Source organism: Carassius gibelio, chromosome B23 (assembly GCF_023724105.1).
Source record: "Carassius gibelio isolate Cgi1373 ecotype wild population from Czech Republic chromosome B23, carGib1.2-hapl.c, whole genome shotgun sequence".
Lineage (NCBI taxonomy): Eukaryota > Metazoa > Chordata > Actinopteri > Cypriniformes > Cyprinidae > Carassius > Carassius gibelio.
The window spans coordinates 9,847,075-9,867,848 of record NC_068418.1 but is presented as its reverse complement, the minus strand read 5'-3'; the positions used below and the strand labels follow the sequence as shown (position 1 = coordinate 9,867,848).

At 38.5% G+C, this 20,774-nt stretch overlaps 1 protein-coding gene and 1 long non-coding RNA gene across 10 annotated transcripts in view; one reads left to right on the top strand and one right to left on the bottom strand.

The window, feature by feature from the left end:
* The window catches only part of LOC128011758 (uncharacterized), a 47,008-nt gene continuing 26,234 nt past the window's right edge, over positions 1 to 20,774 (bottom strand). For both annotated transcript variants that reach the window (XM_052594464.1, XM_052594465.1), the window contains 6 exons: positions 17,888 to 18,062; positions 13,309 to 13,378; positions 13,143 to 13,230; positions 11,089 to 11,630; positions 7,477 to 7,596; positions 1 to 1,679 (listed from right to left, as the gene is read on the bottom strand). In XM_052594464.1, coding sequence (XP_052450424.1) covers positions 1,215 to 1,679; positions 7,477 to 7,596; positions 11,089 to 11,630; positions 13,143 to 13,230; positions 13,309 to 13,378; positions 17,888 to 17,991 — 1,389 coding nt within the window. In that variant the 5' untranslated portion in view covers positions 17,992 to 18,062 and the 3' untranslated portion in view covers positions 1 to 1,214. The remainder of the gene's footprint in view (positions 1,680 to 7,476; positions 7,597 to 11,088; positions 11,631 to 13,142; positions 13,231 to 13,308; positions 13,379 to 17,887; positions 18,063 to 20,774) is intronic.
* On the top strand, positions 1,675 to 6,031 carry LOC128011759 (uncharacterized). Of its 8 annotated transcripts, none has more exons than XR_008182650.1 (3): positions 1,675 to 1,934; positions 2,015 to 2,804; positions 2,885 to 6,031. It is a non-coding gene; the product is annotated as an uncharacterized LOC128011759 (long non-coding RNA). The 8 variants fall into 8 exon arrangements; XR_008182647.1 differs by having other exon boundaries at positions 1,675 to 2,324; positions 2,405 to 2,804; XR_008182648.1 differs by having other exon boundaries at positions 1,675 to 2,484; positions 2,565 to 2,804.

Genomic DNA, 20,774 nt, shown 5'->3' with positions numbered 1-20,774 from the left:
TGGTATCTAATGCATTAAGATAACCAGGTAGCTTCATTAAACCCATTTTAGCACCATTTTCTTCTCCAGGGTCAGTGCCAAAAAAAAACTATTCTGCAGATTCCACTTGGGCCTTACTGCAAGTTACATGCATACTGAAAATGACCAGACATACTTTATGTACACCACCTAAACTGTCAGACCACATACATAATGTTTAAGGTGGAAAACAAGAGAAGTTAACTCTGTATTCTGTTGTTTCAGCTAAACTAACACTGATGGTGGCTAGCCGTCTCAAGCTGAGAGAACCAGTCAGGTGTGTTTTCAGAGCAGGAGGGGAGGGGCTAAACCTAACGCCTCATGTGATCCCTGTGTTAATGTGAAGGTAGTGCTCACACGGCAGTGAGATTGACCAACAGTGTGTCCAGTGTGATTTTACACAGCCCATCAAAAGCTTGGAACAATTAAGATTTTTTTTTAATGTTCTTGAAAGTTTCTTAATTTCACACAGGCTGTATTTCTGATCAATAATACAGAAATATTACTACAAACAATATTATTTAAATTTTAATGTTTTCTATTTAGATATATTTGTTCCTGTGATCATTATTTCAGAAGGATCACGTGACACTGAAGACTGAAATAATCATGCTGAAAATTCAGCTTTGCATCACAGGAATACATTACATATTAAAATATATCCATTTAAAAAACAGATATTTAAATTGTAGTAATATTAAACCGTTTTACTGAATCTATGGTATTTTTGATCGAATAATTACAGTCTAAGTGAGAAATTTCTTACTAAAACATTAAAAATCTTAATCTTAATTACTCCAGACGTTTGGCTGGCTTTTATGTAATCAGGTGCAAACTCCCCTGTGCTACAGTGAGTCTTAAAGTCATATTGATTTTAACCTGCAGTAAACTATCATTACCAACTGTAGCATGGTGGAAAAACCAGTCTAGATCCCTGGAATTGGGTGTCCATGCCTGTCAGCTAAAAACAGCTCGGCTGCAGGTCTGGTTCAGCCAATGCGGTGTTGTTTTGTTTGCATGAGTTGCAGCTGATTGTGGACTCCTATGGTAAGAATAAATATACATTGGTTGTGTGGTTGTGTAGGTTGGCGTGTGTTTGGCAGCTGTAGAGTGTGTATCTTCTCATTTGACAGAAGGCTGCAGTTTGTTTTCCCCCCTCTGTAGGTGCTTAATTTGATGGTTAAAGTCAGGCTTTTTTATAGCCCCGTAACGTACATTTCCATGCCGTCGTTAAAGGTAAAAATAGTGGTGGTGCTCGCTGCGTTTGCGCCCTGCTTCACGTCGCCGATAGTCTCATAAAAGTTTTCGCAGGTCATGGCTCTGCCTGGAACCTGGACGGGTTTCTTTCTAGGCTTCAGCGTGTTGCTGGCCAGCTTCTCCCGTTTCCTGTGGGAGTCGATGGTGGCGTAGGCCGGGTCTGACTCTTGCGCCAGGCCCCGGGGCCACGTCTTTTCGCCTACAGGCTCGTAGCAGGGCTCCTCCTGGGGGGCACTCCTCCCCCACGACTCCTCCCCTGCAGCACCGGCGGAAGGCCATCCCGCATCGCCCCCATCCATCGCTTGGGACGCACCAGAGGCCACCGGCCTGCTGTCCTCCTGGCTTTGACCCTGCTGGTGTTTCCTCTTCAGGGTCTTACAAACGGTAGAGTACATGTCAGAGATCTGAGGACAGAGAGAGAGAGAGAACCGCAGAATGAGAAACAGTTAAGAGCCTTCCAAAGATCAGCTTTGCCAAAGAGGATTTCGTAATAATAACCATCCTGGGGCGCATTCTCAAGTTACAATTATGCTGCTGAAGGAGTTACAAAAAACACACTGATTTCAGAATTTGTAAAGTTCATTTCAACCAGCATCTGCTATCTACAACTTGTCTGTGCAGTTACTAGGGTGTTCTGGTTGGTTGCTAGGTTGTTGTAGGTAGTTGCTAGGCTGTTTTGAGTGGTTGTTTATTCTTGGTTGTTGCTAGGGTGTTCTGGTTGGTTGCTAGGTTGTTGTAGGTAGTTGATAGGCTGTTTTGAGTGGTTGTTTATTCTTGGTTGTTGCTAGGGTGTTCTGGTTGGTTGCTAGGTTGTTGTAGGTAGTTGCTAGGCTGTTTTGAGTGGTTGTTTATTCTTGGTTGTTGCTAGGGTGTTCTGGTTGGTTGCTAGGTTGTTTTAGGTAGTTGCTAGGCTGTTTTGAGTGGTTGTTTATTCTTGGTTGTTGCTAGGGTGTTCTGGTTGGTTGCTAGGTTGTTTTAGGTAGTTGCTAGGCTGTTTTGAGTGGTTGTTTATTCTTGGTTGTTGCTAGGGTGTTCTGGTTGGTTGCTAGGTTGTTGTTGGTAGTTGTTAGGCTGTTTTGAGTGGTTGTTTATTCTTTGTTGTTGCTAGGGTGTACTGGTTGGTTGCTAGGTTGTTTTAGGTAGTTGCTAGGCTGTTTTGAGTGGTTGTTTATTCTTGGTTGTTGCTAGGGTGTTCTGGTTGGTTGCTAGGTTGTTGTAGGTAGTTTCTAGGCTGTTTTGAGTGGTTGTTTATTCTTGGTTGTTGCTAGGGTGTTCTGGTTGGTTGCTAGGTTGTTGTTGGTAGTTGTTAGGCTGTTTTGAGTGGTTGTTTATTCTTTGTTGTTGCTAGGGTGTACTGGTTGGTTGCTAGGTTGTTTTAGGTAGTTGCTAGGCTGTTTTGAGTGGTTGTTTATTCTTGGTTGTTGCTAGGGTGTTCTGGTTGGTTGCTAGGTTGTTGTAGGTAGTTTCTAGGCTGTTTTGAGTGGTTGTTTATTCTTGGTTGTTGCTAGGGTGTTCTGGTTGGTTGCTAGGTTGTTATTGGTAGTTGCTAGGCTGTTTTGAGTGGTTGTTTATTCTTTGTTGTTGCTAGGATGTACTGGTTGGTTGCTAGGTTGTTTTAGGTAGTTGCTAGGCTGTTTTGAGTGGTTGTTTATTCTTGGTTGTTGCTAGGGTGTTCTGGTTGGTTGCTAGGTTGTTGTTGGTAGTTGCTACGCTGTTATGAGTGGTTGGTGATCATCAGTCTGACACGTGGTGTAGGTTATTACTACTACTAGGGCATTCCAAGTGCTTGCTAAGTTGTTTTGGGTGGTTAGTAAGTTGTGCTTGGGGGTTGCTAGGGTGTTTTAAGTGGTTGCTTAGCTGTTCTGGGTGGTTGCTAGGTTGTTCTAAGTGGTTGTTAGGTTGGTTTTGTGGTTCCTATGCTGTTATGTGTACTAGGTTTTACTAAGGAATTGTTAAGTTGTACTTGGTGGTTGGCATGATTTTTTTGGGCAATTGCTATGATGGTCTAAGTGTTTCTAGGGTATTCTAGATGGTTGCTAGAGTATTCCAAATGGTTGCTATGGTATTCTAGATGGTTGCTAGGGTGTTTTAAGCAAGAAGATTGTTCAGTGTGGCTACTAGTTGGTTGCATACTTGCCTCATCTTTTTGATATTTGTTTATCTCCATCAATTTAAATTTTTTTTTAATCAGGTTTATTCTTGAAGTTTGATGACTTATAAAAGTGACAGCATGCCTTTTCTCAACAAGACCGTAATTTGAAGTATAATTTACAATACATAAACAATTAATAATCAGATGTAATGATTTAATCAATAGTAATAGAGACAACTGGCTAAGCAAGGTAAAAGTAAAAAGGCAACAGGATAGATAAGAGTTGACACATCACAACCACTAATATGCCTGAAGTTGTAGTATACGCACTACACTGATGCCTGCAGCACTGAGTGTTTGACTCGTGTGTCATAGTGTGTGTGGTAACAGGACTCTGCTTGCACACAGCAGAAACATGACCCACTTTAGACCGACAGAGTCAGTGTAAATGCTCTTATCTGTTACCTAACCTGCAGATAAGCCTGTTAAACTTTCACCACAGCGGCCCACCGAGACACCATTAACCCTCTAACCAGACAGAAGCTATTAAGGTAGGAAGATTTCCCACAATCCTCCTCTAATGTCCATGTGTGGTCTATTACACTATTTAGGGGTGTGCGATATTTATATTCTATGATAATTTGCAATTGTTGTTTTAACAAAGTGCGAGCTGACAGTATGTTACTCACTTTGCAAAAAACTAAAGTCCAAAAGCATTAACTGTGTGAAGAAGCCTGTTAGAATGCCCTTATAATTTAAGTTATGAACCTAAAAAATACTCCTATATATATGTGGGAATATATGATATGTTATGATATTGTACTTAAAAATTGTTTTTTCAGAATATCAGTGTGCAAGGATGACCACAAATGTGATTGATTCTGTACAACCGTTTAACGAACAAGAAGTTAATATTGAGCAGCTTACATTATAACGTGAACAATGTCTGTTTGTTTCTGTTTTGCCAATGAAAATACAATTACAAACAAAGCTGAAGTAGAACATTTGTGCATCTCAGAGCAACACTGTGATGTTTTGTTCCTGAATGAATCTGTTTTTGAACTAATAATTTCATTCAATTATCAATTCATGAAGAGAGTCACTTGCTTTGTTTCTAAATGAATCAGCCATTTCGAACAAATCATTTAAATTTAATGAGTCAATTAATCACTCACTAAAACAGGTGCTTTGTCTCAAATTGAACACTTCCCTACTATATTGTTTGTGAAAAATAGTTTGCCAAAAGAATTTACAGTATTCATATTTAGATATTGTCAATATTGACCTAACACTGATGTGTGTGTGTGTGTGTGTGTGTGTGTGTGTTCACCTCACATGCCCTCTCTGTGGTAGATGACATTTAGCACTCCCAGCTCAATGGCATGTGTAAAATCTCAGTCAAGAATTCAACTCGGCTCTTCAACTCACATAGTGACCTTTATGGCAGTCATGTGTACAGGCTGAGGAGTTGTTATGGCATGAATCGAGCTGTGGATGCGATTGCGTTTGTCATGCTAACACCTCTAACCAGTCTGAAAACAGCACTGCAGCGTTCAGTATTTTAGCCTTTACTGTAATCTGCAGGCCACGGCACGATGAACACAGGCATGACTGGACCAGACGATTTTAAGAAAACCGCTGAGTTTGATGTTGTTTGAAACTCCCAAATGTGTGTGTGTCTGTGTGCGCCCTGCTGATCTCTTTTCCTCCATGTCGAGCATTGTTTACCGTGCTGTGCAGCGCTTTGCAGAGCGAGAGGAAATCACAATGACTGGGGTTTCAAAACACTCTGCAGCTGTTGAGAAAGCCTTGAGAGGTTTTTTTTCTCCTTCCTCTTGCTCTCTCACTGTCTTTTCTTTCCCTCTCTCTTGTTACTCTCTTATTGCTCTCTCTTTCTCATTCCCTTGCAGTCTCCCCCAACACACACACACACACACTTCTTCTCCCTCATTTCTCTTTCTCTTGACAAATGCAGTTTTCTGAGGCAACTCAATCTAACATGACTTGCAGCATATGTGGGTAAACAGGTGTCACAAATGCAATGGGAATTTAAATGTTTGGAGATTTCTAATTAAGATTATATTATGTAATTACAATAGATAAATAGCAAACAATTCCAAATGTAAATTAATAATGTAGTAATATAATAAATTGCATGCCTTTTTATGAGCTTAGACAGAAACTACAGGGAATACTTTTAAAGGATGAATTTGTCACAATGCACAACCCTTTAAATGAAAAGAATAAAGAGTTCAAAAAGTCTAAAGATGTTTTTTAGTCCAGTCCAGTGATTTTTCCCATGGTGAGTATAATGTGTAAAGTGAAGTGGAGCAGAGGGCCATGCAGTGTCCCGCCCACACATCTCATGATATGAACCTGGGTGTGTCTGGACAAGAGAAGGAATGAGCAGAGATGTGAGAGAGCCGGAGCGTGGAGGAGTGTACTCAGCTCACACACTTGCATCTGAGCAAGACGTTCAGCTTACTGTTACACTGCTTTCCAACAAAATAAGTGTAAAATGTCATTTTCAAAGTACGTTCAATGCCACCCTTGTTGCACATATATAGTATGCTTGTATGCATTTATGTAGATTAATTAGCATATGCATATAAATCCATTGCATTATTTGATTTTATTTAAATAAAGATTTTTAAAAGGCATTTATTCTAATTTCTTAGAATCTGTTCATGCAAAAAAAAAAAAAAAAATATATATATATATATATATATATTACATATATATTATATTATATATATAGTCAGGTAAAAAGTACAATTAATTGTTAAAATATGGCTAGCTATGGAACAAACAATACAATTCAAATACAAACAGTAAATTTAAGGCCTAAATATAAATTTTTTGAGTGTATCTTGAACTAAGATTGCTTTTACTTCCTCTAAAAAATGTCCTTGTTTTGACCAACTATGTTTAGAGAGCTTTATATTTAAAACAACAAAACTACTTAAACTTTATTTGACATACCGGTATACTATTGTTCAAAAGTTAAGTGTATATTATTAAGCACCATGACTGTTATATACATTGATAATAATAATACATATTTCTTAAGCAGCAGATCAGTATATTATACTGATTTCTGAAGTTTCATGTGACACGGAAGACTGGAGTAATGATGCTGAAGATTCTGTTTTATCACACAAATAAAATACATTTTAAAATATATTCAGATATCAAACCTTTTTTATTGTAATAATATTTCACAATTTTACCTTTTTTTGTATTTTCGTATTTCAGATTAAAACAAATGCAGCCTTGCTGAGAAATTGTAAATATTAAAAACAAAAATAAAATAAAATAAATCTTTAGGACTCCAAACTATTAGTCTATTCTTAGTCTTTAAGTATTATATTACAATACTTTGCTTTTCTATTACACCATTACCATTAAGGGTTTTATTTTACCTCAAAAGGAGACAACACTGATAAAGAAAACCTTTTTTTATTTATTTTTTTCAGTGATAATGCTGCATATAACTTCCTATTAGAATCTGTATCTATTCTTCAAAAATAATCTACACTACACATATTGGCTCTAAATGCTTTTATCTGAATCCAAGTTGTAAGTATTGATTGGCCACAGGAAGTTAATTAAACACAAGTTGACCCAGAGTGGCTGTCTTTCCTGACTTCTCATATTCCTTCTCTCCTTCCCTCACACCAACCCTGAACGGACAGTCAACAAGCACAGTCTACAGACCTTTGACCTGCCTGTTAGTCAAGCCATTCAAGAGAGAGAGAGAGAGAGAGAGAGAGAGAGAAGGAGAGAGAGAAAGAGAGAGAGAGAGAGAGAGAGGGAGAGAGTCGAGAGGGGGAGGGAGAGATTCGCGAGGGGGAGGGAGAAATGAAGGCTCAAACTTTCTCTCTCGCTTTCAAGCCACACATTTTTTAGACTGCAGCCATCATTCTACCCACTTCCTGTCCCAGAAAACACTCTTTACTGACACACAAGGGACACACCAAAGAGATCCGAAAGGTTCGCAAGTGGTCCTGAGGTCAAAGGTCAAAGTCTGAAACCTGATCCCTTCATGCAAACACAGATCAAAAGTCATGATCCTGTCTGTAGTGCTGGGATAGCGAGGCAGACGTTACCTCCACGGCGGTGGGATGGCTGTGTCCGTTCTCCAGCTGAGGAGCCCCTGGCACCATCATCTCGTCCTCTTCTGGTGGTTTCCAAATGTACTGCTCTCCGTTGCCCATGAAGACCGCCTCCTGTTGGACACACGAGGAACATGCGAGCTGGTCAGGTCTCCTCAAGCACTGCTAATGCAAACAGACTGATTTTTGTGTGTTCTGAATTCTAGTTCGTTTTGTGAACGAATCGATTATTGCAATGAATCAACAACTCCTGTTCACAAAAAGATCCTGAATCATTAATCTCCAGTCCTACTGATTCAATTCTACTGTCTAACTGATTAAAAATGGCTGAAAATGTTCACAACTTTAGGACATCAAAGATATAGATTAGTTTGCTTCTGAACAGATTTGGAGAAATGTAGCATTACATCACTCATTGAATGGGTGCCGTCAGAATGAGAGTCCAAACAGCTGATAAAAACATCACAATGTCCACACCATGATTCCTTACAAACATGCAACTTTTGACTTCACAAGATAAGTTGATTAATGGACTGGAGTAGTGTGGATTGCTTGTGGATTATGTTTTATCAGCTGGTTGAACTCTCATTCTGACGGCACCCATTTGGGGTGAGTACATTTTTAGTAAATGTTAATTTTTTTGTGAACTATTCCTTCAACAACAGGGTTTCATTGTTAACTAAAAAAAAAAAAATGTTGGTAACTGAAATAAATCTGAAATACAATAAAATATAAATATTACATGAAAAATGCCTACTAAGTAAAATACGTTTAAGCTGAAGCAATACAATTACTGGAAATAAATACATTTGAAACTGAAATAGTAATATAAAAAAAAAATTATGAAAAAAAGAATTGTACAAATATAAAATATAAGCTAAATATTAATGAAAACTAGAATTGTGTACACAAGAATCTGAAATAACACTGTTAACAGCTCACTGCCCTAGTGAGCTGAAAAATAACACTCAAATGTATTTGAAATATAATTCTTGAAATGTATATTTAATTCTAAGTATACTACAAATATATCAACATATTTATGTACTTAATAAAAATACCCCACAACTGTACTTTTGGTATACTAAACTGCATGTGTACTTAAAGTCTGCTAAAATGGGTAACACATTTTCTATTTAATTCACTTTAATTGTGTGGAAGTAGTCCTAAAGTCCAAGTAAAGATTCGGATTGTGCTAAAGTGGAACTATTGCAAGTATACTTCAGGTACACTTTAAGGTACACTTTAAATACCTTGCATTTGAAGACTGATATTAATCAAAAATCAAACAATCCATATCAATAGTGATGTTAAAACAGATTTTAGGCTTTATAATGAAGACTTTGTGCTCAAGTAGCACTCCAAATAAGGTTTAATTATATATATATATATTCTTACCAGTTAGTCTTGAGCGATTTGTCAATAAATATGTTAATAGGTTTTAACTAAGCATAAAATAAATGTATTTTATATATAATACTTTTTTACTTGGGTGAAGGGGAATAAAGACCTAATTTTGGTCCGTTTGTCACAGAAAGCTTTTATATGATCTCAGAATGCTTGGATTTATTTTTATTTATTTTTTTTGCAAAAATCATATGAACCATTTAATGACTATTTATTTTTAGTTTCTTCTTTTTCTTTTTTGGAGCTTGACAGCACCAGTCCTCGTTCACTTATTCATTGCATAAAAATAAAACAGTGGGCAGTGCATTCTTCCATAATTCACCATTTGCGTCCCACCGAACAACAAAAGAAAGTCATGCTGTTCTGGAACGACATGAACTGTTGCTTTAATTTAGGACTGATTGGTGTTTGTTTCTACAATGGAAATGTTCTGTGTGTTAATCATTACAGGAGCAGATATGTATGCTGTATAGAGAGTCAGTGATTAAAGAGGGAAAGAAACACACCTCCTGTATGAATGATTAATACTAACAGATGAATGGCTACAGTGTTTGCTGCTATTTATTTCCCTGGCTGAAGCAACTACCTGTTCCTCCCTGATGATTTAACAAAAAACCCATGGCGGGGCAGGCAGCCTGCCAACAGCCCTTACATAATCCAGCCCTGGAGTGACACATGTGCCACACAATCATACTGCATGCTTGCTTTCACGTAAACTCCAACAATGTTTGCTCTAGATGCAGGTTTGGCTAATGCAGGTCAAAGACACACACACACATCGTTTAGCCTTCCTTAAACATCAAATGGCACACTGTAAGTCAGATTTAGAAAGACAAGTATGCACTGAATACAATATGGCGCCCGTGTAAAGATTTTTATCTTTATATGTATGTGGCAAATAAATAGCACAGACACACACATAAAGACAAGTAGAGCAGAGCTGAGTTAACAGGAAGACTGGATCATCATCCGATGATTGTCTGTGTGTTTTCCATTTTAAAGGCACCATCATTCCACATGGCTGGTCTGATCTCTGCGAGGCTTTTCTGTCCTTGAAAGCCGAACACAACATAAACAGGTATCAGCTGACAGACGGACAGGAATATGGGTGAAATGCAAGCAAACACACACACACACACACACACACAAACAAACAAACACACACACACACCTAAAAAAATCTGACAATGCATAACTTCGATGCCAGTAGAATGTTTTGTCATTTCAAATGAGTAAGATTCCGGGCAAGGAAACATTTTAACACTTGGTAATGTTTATTTCTTGAACCCACTTTAATCAAAAACATTGTAACATATAAACTTCTAAAAGATTTGCCATGTAAATGTCATCATCAGTCATATTCATATCAGTCATGAAGGTTTTTGATAATGCTTCAGGTTGGTGAATGTAAGGGATATTTTTATAGGAAACAGCACTCTCTAGTGGCCCAAACGTATAACTGCACTACCAGGCCCTGCATTTAAGTGCTTGCTATTTACACCAGTGCAAACGACAGACAGACAATTATAACTCTTTTTCTCTCACTTACTGTTATTATTATTATTTTTCAATTGCCTGGAAATCAAATGCAAGAACTTGGAATTGCTACAGATGGGTCCTCATCTAATAGGCCCATCTTTAGCAATGCCAAGTTCTTGCATTAGTTTATCAGCAGAAAATGGGATTGGTGCAAAATAAACCATGATGCTACAATGTTCCGAGTCCTTGGCATGGCATTGCTATGTGTTCTGAGTGTTTAGTGCAGTACTGTGTGGATGCTAGGGTGTTCTATGTGGTACATATGCAGTAACTAAGTTGTTCTGAGGTTTAAGTGAGTTATGGATGTTTCTGGGTGGATGATAGCGAGTTGCTAAGCCATTACTAAGTTGTTTTAAGTGTTTAGTGAATTGCTGGGTGTTCTGGATGGTTGCTTGGGTGTTGCTGAGCAGTTATAATGTTGTTCTGTGGTTTATGTTAATTATCGGTTGCTGTGGTGTTCTGGATGGTTTCTAAAGATTGCTTAAAGATTTTTACTGCATTAGTATAGCTGCTAGGGTGTTGTAGATGGTTACTTGAAAGAGTGTTCTCCAGACATATCTGATCCACTCTTAAAGGTTTCTGTCATATTCTGAGTTATGAGCTGAGGCTGTTTTTCTATATCTGTTCTGAACCTGTGTGGCTGATCTGTGTCATACTCACCTTTGGGAAATTGGGTAGGTGAAACGGTTCCACTGTTTTCCTAGGCAAGGTGCTGCTGGAGGACTCGCTGCTGGACATGCTCTGGTGCTCTCTTTCTCCATCCTCCAGCACTTCCTCCCTCCTGCCGCGCTCCAGCTTCTTCACCTTCCGTATGGAGGCGTACTCCGCCGTCACTTCGTCTTGACTCACGCCGTTCACGACTCCTCTGCTTCCACCCCGGCTGTTCCCATCGAGCGCCGGGCTGTGTGCATGGCGCTGAGTGGGCGTGTTGTTTGATGACGAGACTGGGGCAGCAGGTGGGGCAGCTTTATCAGGCCCCGCCCCTTTGATCCCAACACTCTCGTACAGGCCGTCATCTGGAGGGAGGAATGTGGGAGAGGAGCGGCGGCAGACTTCAGAGTAGGTGTGCTCACGTTCCTCATTCTCATTTTTGTTGTGAACACGAGGCAGCTGGCGGCCTGGGCTGGGACGGAGGTCAGAATTGGAGCGGCGGGTATGCAGGAGAAGAAGGTCCATGCTGGCCGGCCGGCTCTTGGGGGCGCCTGTCAATCAAAATAACACCGAATAATATGAGAGAGATGGGAAAGAGGACTGAGATTAAGGTTTGGAGTAATGATGTCATATTGGATAAAATACTGAACGTGTACATATATAAAGGGTAAATAAAATCCAAAGTGTAATTAAAAATGACACATTTGACATTACTCCAGGCAAACACAAGAGGGCAGACCATTACTATTTGATTATCTGGTATTTTGACCACACTTTCACAATTTTACATATGTTTAAACCTGCTTACAGACAGTACAATGAGTTTAAAGCCAACATGAAACTACACTGGCAACAAAAAATTTGCATTTTGTTTTCTAAACTATGTATCAGATGATACTACCAAATCTAAAAAGAGTCAAATTAAGCATTTACCTTTCCGGTTTAGCCTAGCCTGCTTAGCAAGGGAATAGTTTAGGTGACTAGTTTAGCATAACAAGGAACGTTCTCACAACATTCAATAGCATTTTTAAAAGTTATATTTTTAGGACAAAACATTCTAAAATAGTGTTTATGAACATTCTTATCATTAACATTTGATATGCAGTCTGATAACGCTGAGAGAAAACATTCTTACGATGTCTGTTTTTACTTGACGAACGTCCTTAAAACAATGAGAGAAAATATACTGATATCCACATCCTCATACCATTCTTATAATGTGATCTATACTCGTTCTCAACCTCGAGAGAACATTTTCTAAGTAAACATTCAAGTAACGTTATTTTTTTAAATATTTAATTTTAATTTAACTAACGTTATATTTTCGGTAGAAACAAAATTAGTACAACGTTGTAAGAAATGTGTTTTTTGTTTATCTTTAAAAAACATTCTAATCACGGCAAGAATTCTTAGAATATTAAGAAGGAATGTTCAAATAATGTTATATCTTGGGGGGAAATAAAGTTAGTAGAAAATTGTAAGAACGTTTTTAGGAAGCTTTAAGTAATATTCTAATCACAAAACAATCACTGGACATTTTAAAATGTGTAGAATATTTAAAAATAAACATTCAAATAACATTTCGAGTAAAAATAAGGTTAATAGAACATTGTAAGAATTTTTTTTGTAAGCTTTAAACAGTGTTGTTATTCTGATTTGGAATGGTGTAGACTGATGATTTGTGGATATTATGATCAGGAGCATGTACTACAAAAATAAATCAGGTCAATCTTGATTTGGCATTGATATGAATTGGGTATTGCTTTCCTTCTTATTGTGTATTTAGTGTTTTACTCATTAAATAAAGCTGAGTCTCCCTTAGTCTGGATGTAAAAGATTAGAAGTCAGCGTATATAAGGCTTTGGGATGTGTGTGTTCTGTGTGTCACTCTCAGCCTCGCTGATCACACGTCTGTGGCAGTGGGAAGATGAGCTCGTAAACATCGGACCATGACAAGTCTCTGGAGACGTCAGCCCTTGCACACACATGCGTCGACCAGTGCATATGTGCGTACGTGTGGTGAATGAGTCTTGTGTAGAGTTACATCTGTCTGTCTCTCTCACCATTGGCGTTGCAGGGCAGCCTGTGCATGTCATGCAGGCGGGTGTCAGATTTACTCATTGAGTTCAGCTTGGACTGACGCAGAGCAGCCTGAAATAAAACATTATCATATATATGTACAGTATGTACATCAATATCAATAATTACACTGTGTGTATGCGTTCATACTTTTTTTGCGCTAACGGTTTCTTTTCTCTGAGCCCCTCCGTTGGTTTGGCCATGCTTGCTCTTGCTTTTTCTGCCGACAAAATGAGAAAAACTCTTTGTGAGGAAAACATAAAATACAGCACACAAGCAAGGAAATAATTTAATGACTGATACATCCTATAAGTAAATCACAATATTAGCTCTGTTCTAAAATGTAGTGAGCTACCTACCAAACTTTTAAGGCAACATACAGTAGGCAATATTTAAATGGACACAAACACCATTGACATGCAGGTAAAAATATAAAAAAATGTTTTTTTTTTTTATTATTTTTATTTATTTATTTAGTTTTTACCACTTGTGTTTATTTTATTTTATTTTATGTATTTATTTATTTTTTAAAGAAATTACTTTATTCAGCAAGGATGCATTACAAGTGTCAAAAGTGACAGTTTTATTTCAAATAAATGTTTTTCTTTTGAAATTCATTTTAATCAAATAATCATAATTTCCATAAAACCATAAAGCTGCACTGCTTTCAATATTGATAATAGTAGTAAATGTTTCTGGAGCAGCAGATCAGCATATTATACTGATTTCTGAAGGATCATGAGACCCTGAAAACTGGAGGAATGATGCTGAAAATACAGCTTTGATCACAGGAATAAATTACATGTTAAAATACATTCAGAAACAGCTATTTCAAATTGTAATAATATAATACAGTATTACTGTTTTTTAAGGATTATGGGTAGCGTAGTTCTTCACCTTGAATTCAGCATTTAAACACTTGATTGTGGCGTTTACATAAGCATAAATAATCAATTTAATGGTTTATCAAAAGAGATTTACCCATTTATTCTGGAGATAAATTAGGGCAATGTGCAGTGTCTAAATCAGTCGTCTATAGATTAGATTCTGTTGAGCTGCAGCCTTTGTAGCCAGCTCTCTGGGATTTGTACCAGAGCTATCGTGCACTGTTGAATAGAGCAGGAAGTAGAATTCCACTACAGCCAGTGTTTGTAATGGCTCTCTGTGGGATTGGTTTTATCTAGGGATGTCGTAATCATGAGGGACGAGATGTGTTGCAGGTGTACTGGAGGAAGAGAGAGCGAGAGGATGGAGAGGTAACCCTGACGATCCCTCCTCCCTCGCTTTTCTTCTCCTCTCATTCCCTACACACACCTGGTGTGACATCAGTTATAGCTTCTCTCTGCCTGTGAAATACACACACCTCTTTTTGTTCCTCTCACTCTCACCCCATTTTTAACATCTGCAGCATCTCTCACACTCATGCGAATCTGTGAAAGAGAGGGTTTTCTCTTTTCTCTCTCTCGTTTACCCCCTTAACTAGATGAAGACGGCTTTTATCGATGAATTGATCACGGTAGAATTTAAAAAGTAGTAATGTAATGTAATGCATAATGGCATGATGAGCGTGTGTGGTGTGTTTGTAGTTGTGAAGGCTGTGTGGCTCTGTTCCTCTGTGAAGGTCAGAACTCAGGAGGCGGGAGGGACACGTCTGCACCTGGGTATTAGTGACCCTGTGTATACACACACGACTCGCAGAATGCACTGTACACGTTGCAAGACCTCACACAGCACAATAACAGCTGCACTTCGGTACTGAGTGTGCATTGTGCAATGGTGAATGCAGCATTAGCGTAGCCATGTTTTATAGTAACATTCCAGGTTCAGTACAAGTTACAGTAATCCGCAAGCAATCCACTTTCCTCCAGTCCACCGGTTAATGTCTGGTGATGTGAAAAGCTCACCAGTCATCGTCCATATTCTTTAATTTAGAACAGCGTTCAGCAAGAACAGCTTTCATTTCCGAAAACCTGCAGTAATCCAACAAGAAAAAGTGTGTAAGTCTGCTTAGACCCTGATGTGAACCTAAGTACATTTCCATGTCATAGGCCTTTTTTTTTTTTTTTTTTTTATATGAGCGCTGATGTGGATTTAAACGTATGCACACTCTAAGATCAAATATGTATGTACGCACACTTTATAAATGAGGCCCAATATGTCTTGTTGCTATACTGCTAAAACAGTAAGTATTTTAATGTTTACAGATTTGCCCCATTCACTTACTGTAATTTTTTTTTGGGGGGGGGGGGGGGGGGGCACGTTAAGGTTTCATTGCATTGAAAATAGCAGCCTGAAAATTCTTTGAAGCATCTCCTTTAATGTTCCACAGAAGAAAGTCATACTTGTTTGGAATACATGAGGGTGAGTACATTTTCATTTTCTGCGATGGAAATGAGATGGAAACATTTTAATTCTGAAAGAGGGGCTTTACTCAATCATAATTTGTGTATCTCAGAACAATGAGCTCAGTGTGTGTTTTCCATTAGGCATCTGGTGACTTTCCAGCAACGCCAACCTGCTCTCTGAGTCGTATTTACTCTGTTTTTACCATTAGAGTGAGAATATGACACAAACACACTCGGCTTCTGTACAACAGTCGACACAATTCACAGCGAGTTGTTTTGCAGTACAGCAAAAACATGACTTTGTGGTGAGTATGCAACAAGCGAGTATAGTCCCTATTCATCTTTTCTGTGAAACATTACATAAAACAGAAATAGAACGACGCCTGAGAGTATGTGAAACTGATTTGTTGGAGGGTTTCGTTCCTTGTAATATCTCTAAGCAAAAGTCTTTGTCACAAATGAGCATCCGACGCAGAGCTTAACTTAAGGCAGCTCCCAGCGAAACGGCTCCTACAGAGGGCACGCAATCTGCTGAAGGAGTGATATTAGCATTCATCAAGTCGCTCCGCAGCAGGGAAGGAGAGATAGAGACAGAAAGAGAGACAGAACTAAAGAAAAAGAGGAGGAGGAGATGCCCTGAACACAAGAGTTTTTAAGAAGTCGATGCAGTCTTTCGACATATGAGTGGGGCGCGTCTGTGCACGAAGACTTTTATGTGCAAACGTACAAACACCAGGAATAAAACATTAGATATGGATGGGAACTGTAAGGAATTAACCATCCTGGTTTAGACTCTGATAGCTCTCAACGATTCACTCAACGATTCTTTCAACATCCGTTCGATAAAATCAGTTCCCACACGATGAGATCATTTCAGATTGGAAAGATATTACAAATCTGAATGAAATTTAAAACATGTTTTGCAAAAGGTAATTAAGCAATCATTATTAAACGTAAATAAGAAAATTAAGCATAATTATAGAAATCCAGTTATTAATAAGGCTCATTCATCTTATGAACATTTATTGTTATTTGTGTATATGTATATATATACTACATGTAGCTAACTCTAAACCAAACCCTAACCCATATAGTAACTTAATATTATTAAATAATATTACTCAGTGCTTAATTGTTAAATTATAAGAAGGACACCTTAAAATAGAGCAACCTTTTATCTTTTAAAATTATGGATTAAATAGGAATATACATATATATATTTTTAAAAAAATATATGGAATATGGTGAATAATTTGTCCTTAGCCCTAGTGCTTTATATAAAAGATGTTTGAAGTCTGTGTGTGTGTGTGTGTTCTGGTAGCTATATTATACGATTTATGAGGATGCGAGTGTGTATAATGACATGGGTATTACAAGGTAAACATGGTTTATGAGGACATGTTCTTTATCCCCGTAAAAACCAAATGGCTTTAAACATACTAGACAGTGTTTTTAGAAATTCAAAAATGGCCAGTTTTCTGTGAGGTGTAGGGTTAAGGCAGCCATACATTGTGCGATTTCGGCGCGATTTCGCAAGGTACCAACTCACACTATATGAGTAGATCATTTGCGATGTAAAGCCAAAGCTCACGATTTTTGTGCGCTCACTGTACGGTCCGATCGTCGAGTTGCGATTTGACTGCTCACACTATACGTGAGGAATCAACTGAATCAACATGTAGGATCCCTCAGAACCCGGATGTTTGTGGCGGTTTCTGAATAAACATGCTTTCCCGGGATAAATGCACTGCTTTAGTGATTAGGGCAATTCTGTGTGCTGAAACATCAAAAGAAAAAAAAAGGCGTAGGCATATCTAAACGCGCAGGTGGCTCGGAGGCCGTGGCCAATATGGTTTATCTATTTTGCAATGTGAACTGGAGGAAAGCAGGCGTTTTCTTCACTATTTTTTTATTTTTCTTTGCCATAACTCCACAAGTTATCCCTCCATCACTTCAGTCCACACTACACGCCGTGTCAGGTGTCACCATGGTTTCGTTTATGGTTTCGTGCACGCGCAGTGAGGGAAACGCGGAAAATCGGTTCGTTGCCCTGCTTCAATATTGCGATACCTCACGAGAGGCGACCAAAATTTCTGACATGTCAGAAATCCATCCGACCAACCGATTGTCGGTCGGGACAGGTTAATCGCCTCTCGTTTCCCCTTGTACACTGCACGAACACTGCACGACAAAACGACGCACGAAAATGCTGAAAATCGGCCCGACCCAAAAAGAGTCGCACGAGTCAGAATTCGGCTCAAAATCGGATGAAAATCGCACAGTGTATGCCCGGCCTTAGAGGATACAAAATACAGTATAATACTGTTTGTAAAGTATAAAAACCATTACACCATTACATTATACCAGATGTTTGTCAGACTTACCTCTGACACCCCACACACACCAAGACGATAAGGATGGTGACCACAAAGGCAGAGGCGGCGGCGATGGCCCCCAGTATCAGCACCTTGGGGAGATCTGAAATCATTCCACTGAGCTGTAGACACACACATACACACACACACACACAGGTCCTGCCGTACAGCTCGTCCGGGGCACCTACACACACACACACACACACACAGATAACACAAACAAGATCAGATCAGAAGCTATCACTAGGCCCACAGCACACAGAACTGATTTAACTATAAATGAATGACAACACAAGAAAACTACACTGAGGTACTCAATTATGCTAATAATAATTGATTTATAATATAGTAATTAATAGATTCTTTTTTTTGACATGTGGCTCAACTGATTTGACCAATATACCTACAGCAAGAAGAAAGGTGAGCTTAAGAAAGAATTATGTTTTAAAACCAGTATTCTGACTCAAATTAAAAAAGGTGTTGGTTGCTAGCTCAAGTGTCTTATTGCTTGCACTCATGAGTGACAGTCATGTCTGGCGTTTAATCTCTCTCTGTGTACAGTAATGCCCGGGATTAAATCTGAAGTTTAATATTTCTGCTGAGGCACGTCTGTGGGGAAAATATGAAGACTAGCTACAGGCAAAGCTAAGCTAACCGCGACTAAGCTAAAGTCTCAGTCAACATTCAGTCATTAAGATAAATACATGTACAAAGACAAGTCGCTGTGTTATCTATGACTCTCTCCTCGAGCTATGCTAATGTTTTTTGAACGTCTATTTTGGCATGGTATTCTTAGAAGTACTATGAAAATATCAACATGACCATTCAGTAATATAAGTACTGTGATATTATACTGTATCCTAACCAGACACTACAAGTTTTCAACGGCAAACAACATGTCTGTCCACAATCGTGGTAAGAATGTATGATTTTACTGCACAAAATATGTATGAAACTTATTGTTTTGCCCTAAACCCCCTTTTTGCCTTTGACCCATGACAACATCTAAATATTGAGAAAATGGCTTTTAAAGTTATCCAAATGTATTCTTAGCAATGCATATTTCTAATCAAAAATTAAGTTTTTATATATTTACTGTAGTAAATTTACTAAATATCTTCATGGAACATGATCTTTACTTAATGTCTTAATGATTTTTGCCATAAAAGGAAAAGCAATAATTTTGACACATACTATGTTTTTTTTTTTTTTTTTTTTTGGCTATTGCTTTAAATAGACCCCAGCTACTTAAGATGGTTTTGTGGTCCAGGTTCATATATATACATATGCCCCTGATATTTTTCATCATGTCATTAAAAATGCCAGCCTGGCATATGAAGAAATCCATCATACATCACAGACTAAAGAGAGAAGTGTTGATGTTTGGTGTGAAGCTAGCTGGACCCATTCCTCTCCTTTACACACGAGATCAAATATCAGTTATTCAAGATGGCCTGAGCTTTCCCCTCTAAACACACTCACACACACAAAACACAGAATGACACACATGCAGCCAGAGGAGAAATGTGGCCAAAGCTCAGGATTAGTCTGAGAAACAGAGAGAGCGAGAGAGGGATATGACAAAAGACTCGGGAAAGGAGGTCATGGAAACCCAAAAGCGTTAACCGGTTTTATGATAGTGGGTGTGAAATGCATGTGTGTGTGCGGATGCTTGATAAAACAAGAATCTGTGTGAGATAAACACTGTTTTCGCGTTCTCAAAGATGTCAATTCATCCTTCTACCACCCCAGAAAAATTCAACACCATCCGCCCTCCCTCTCTGCTCCGTCTGATGCTGCTCTCAGCACATTTCCTAAACATTCAGTCGGAATGGACCGAGGAGAATCTGCAGCTAAACGACGAAAGAAAAGAAACGATGCGTATTTATATAAATGGAGACGTAAAAACCAGACTCGGTATCAAGCTTCGAACAAAGTATTTTGAGTGTGTTGTTCAGTGTTTCCCCATGGGAAGGTTTCTCTAGCAACAATTCGTACATCTCTGTTGTTCCCACCTCTCACCATAGCAGCGCTGATGAACGCACAAATGCAACATATATTCACTCACGCACACACACACACACACACACACATACACACGCACACACACGCACACACACTTTAATCTGAGTGTGTGTGATTAAGCTTGCATATCTTTGCACAGAGGAAATGGCAAGTTTGCAGTGTGTAGCAGGGCTATGTGCATTTTCTCTGAATTACCACAGAAGAAAATGCTTTCTTTATGCTTCAACCTGCACTTTCAGGGCATTAAATGCGTCATCTAAAGATATACAACCACAAAAAAAGGTCTGAACTATGAACAACGACCCTATTTAGATGGAAATCAACGACAATGTTTCTTGATGACAAAAGTCTCATTACTGTAAATGTACATTGTTTCTGAGGCACACTTCACTAGTAAATAAAGTATGCACTGTTATTATGTGCAGCAATCCTAGTCCCTTAAGGTGAATGCAATCTAAATCCCGTCATATGAATATATGCGCACGGCACGCTCACGCTGCATCATTGTAATCACATTTGGAAGTAGACGAGCTTTCCCCCACCTGCCCAAACCTGACTTCACATCATCCTCTAATGGCCTGCTGAGCGACCCAATGCTTTTTTCAACTCTTTTTCTAATTAATTAATAAAATCAATAGAATTAACATTAAAAACAATGTATTGTGACTGATATTTTTATGCAATTATTAGAGTAATGGTATTCGATTAGAAGCATGCTAACACTGGTTTAGAATCAGATCATTATTCATAAAAAAAGCAAGCATGCGCTGCCTTTTTTTTTGCATTGCCACACTTCCCATAAGCAAGCATTAGCATAAACTTCAGTTTTTTTCTTGTGGTGCCATTAACCAATCAGCATAGTTATGACATA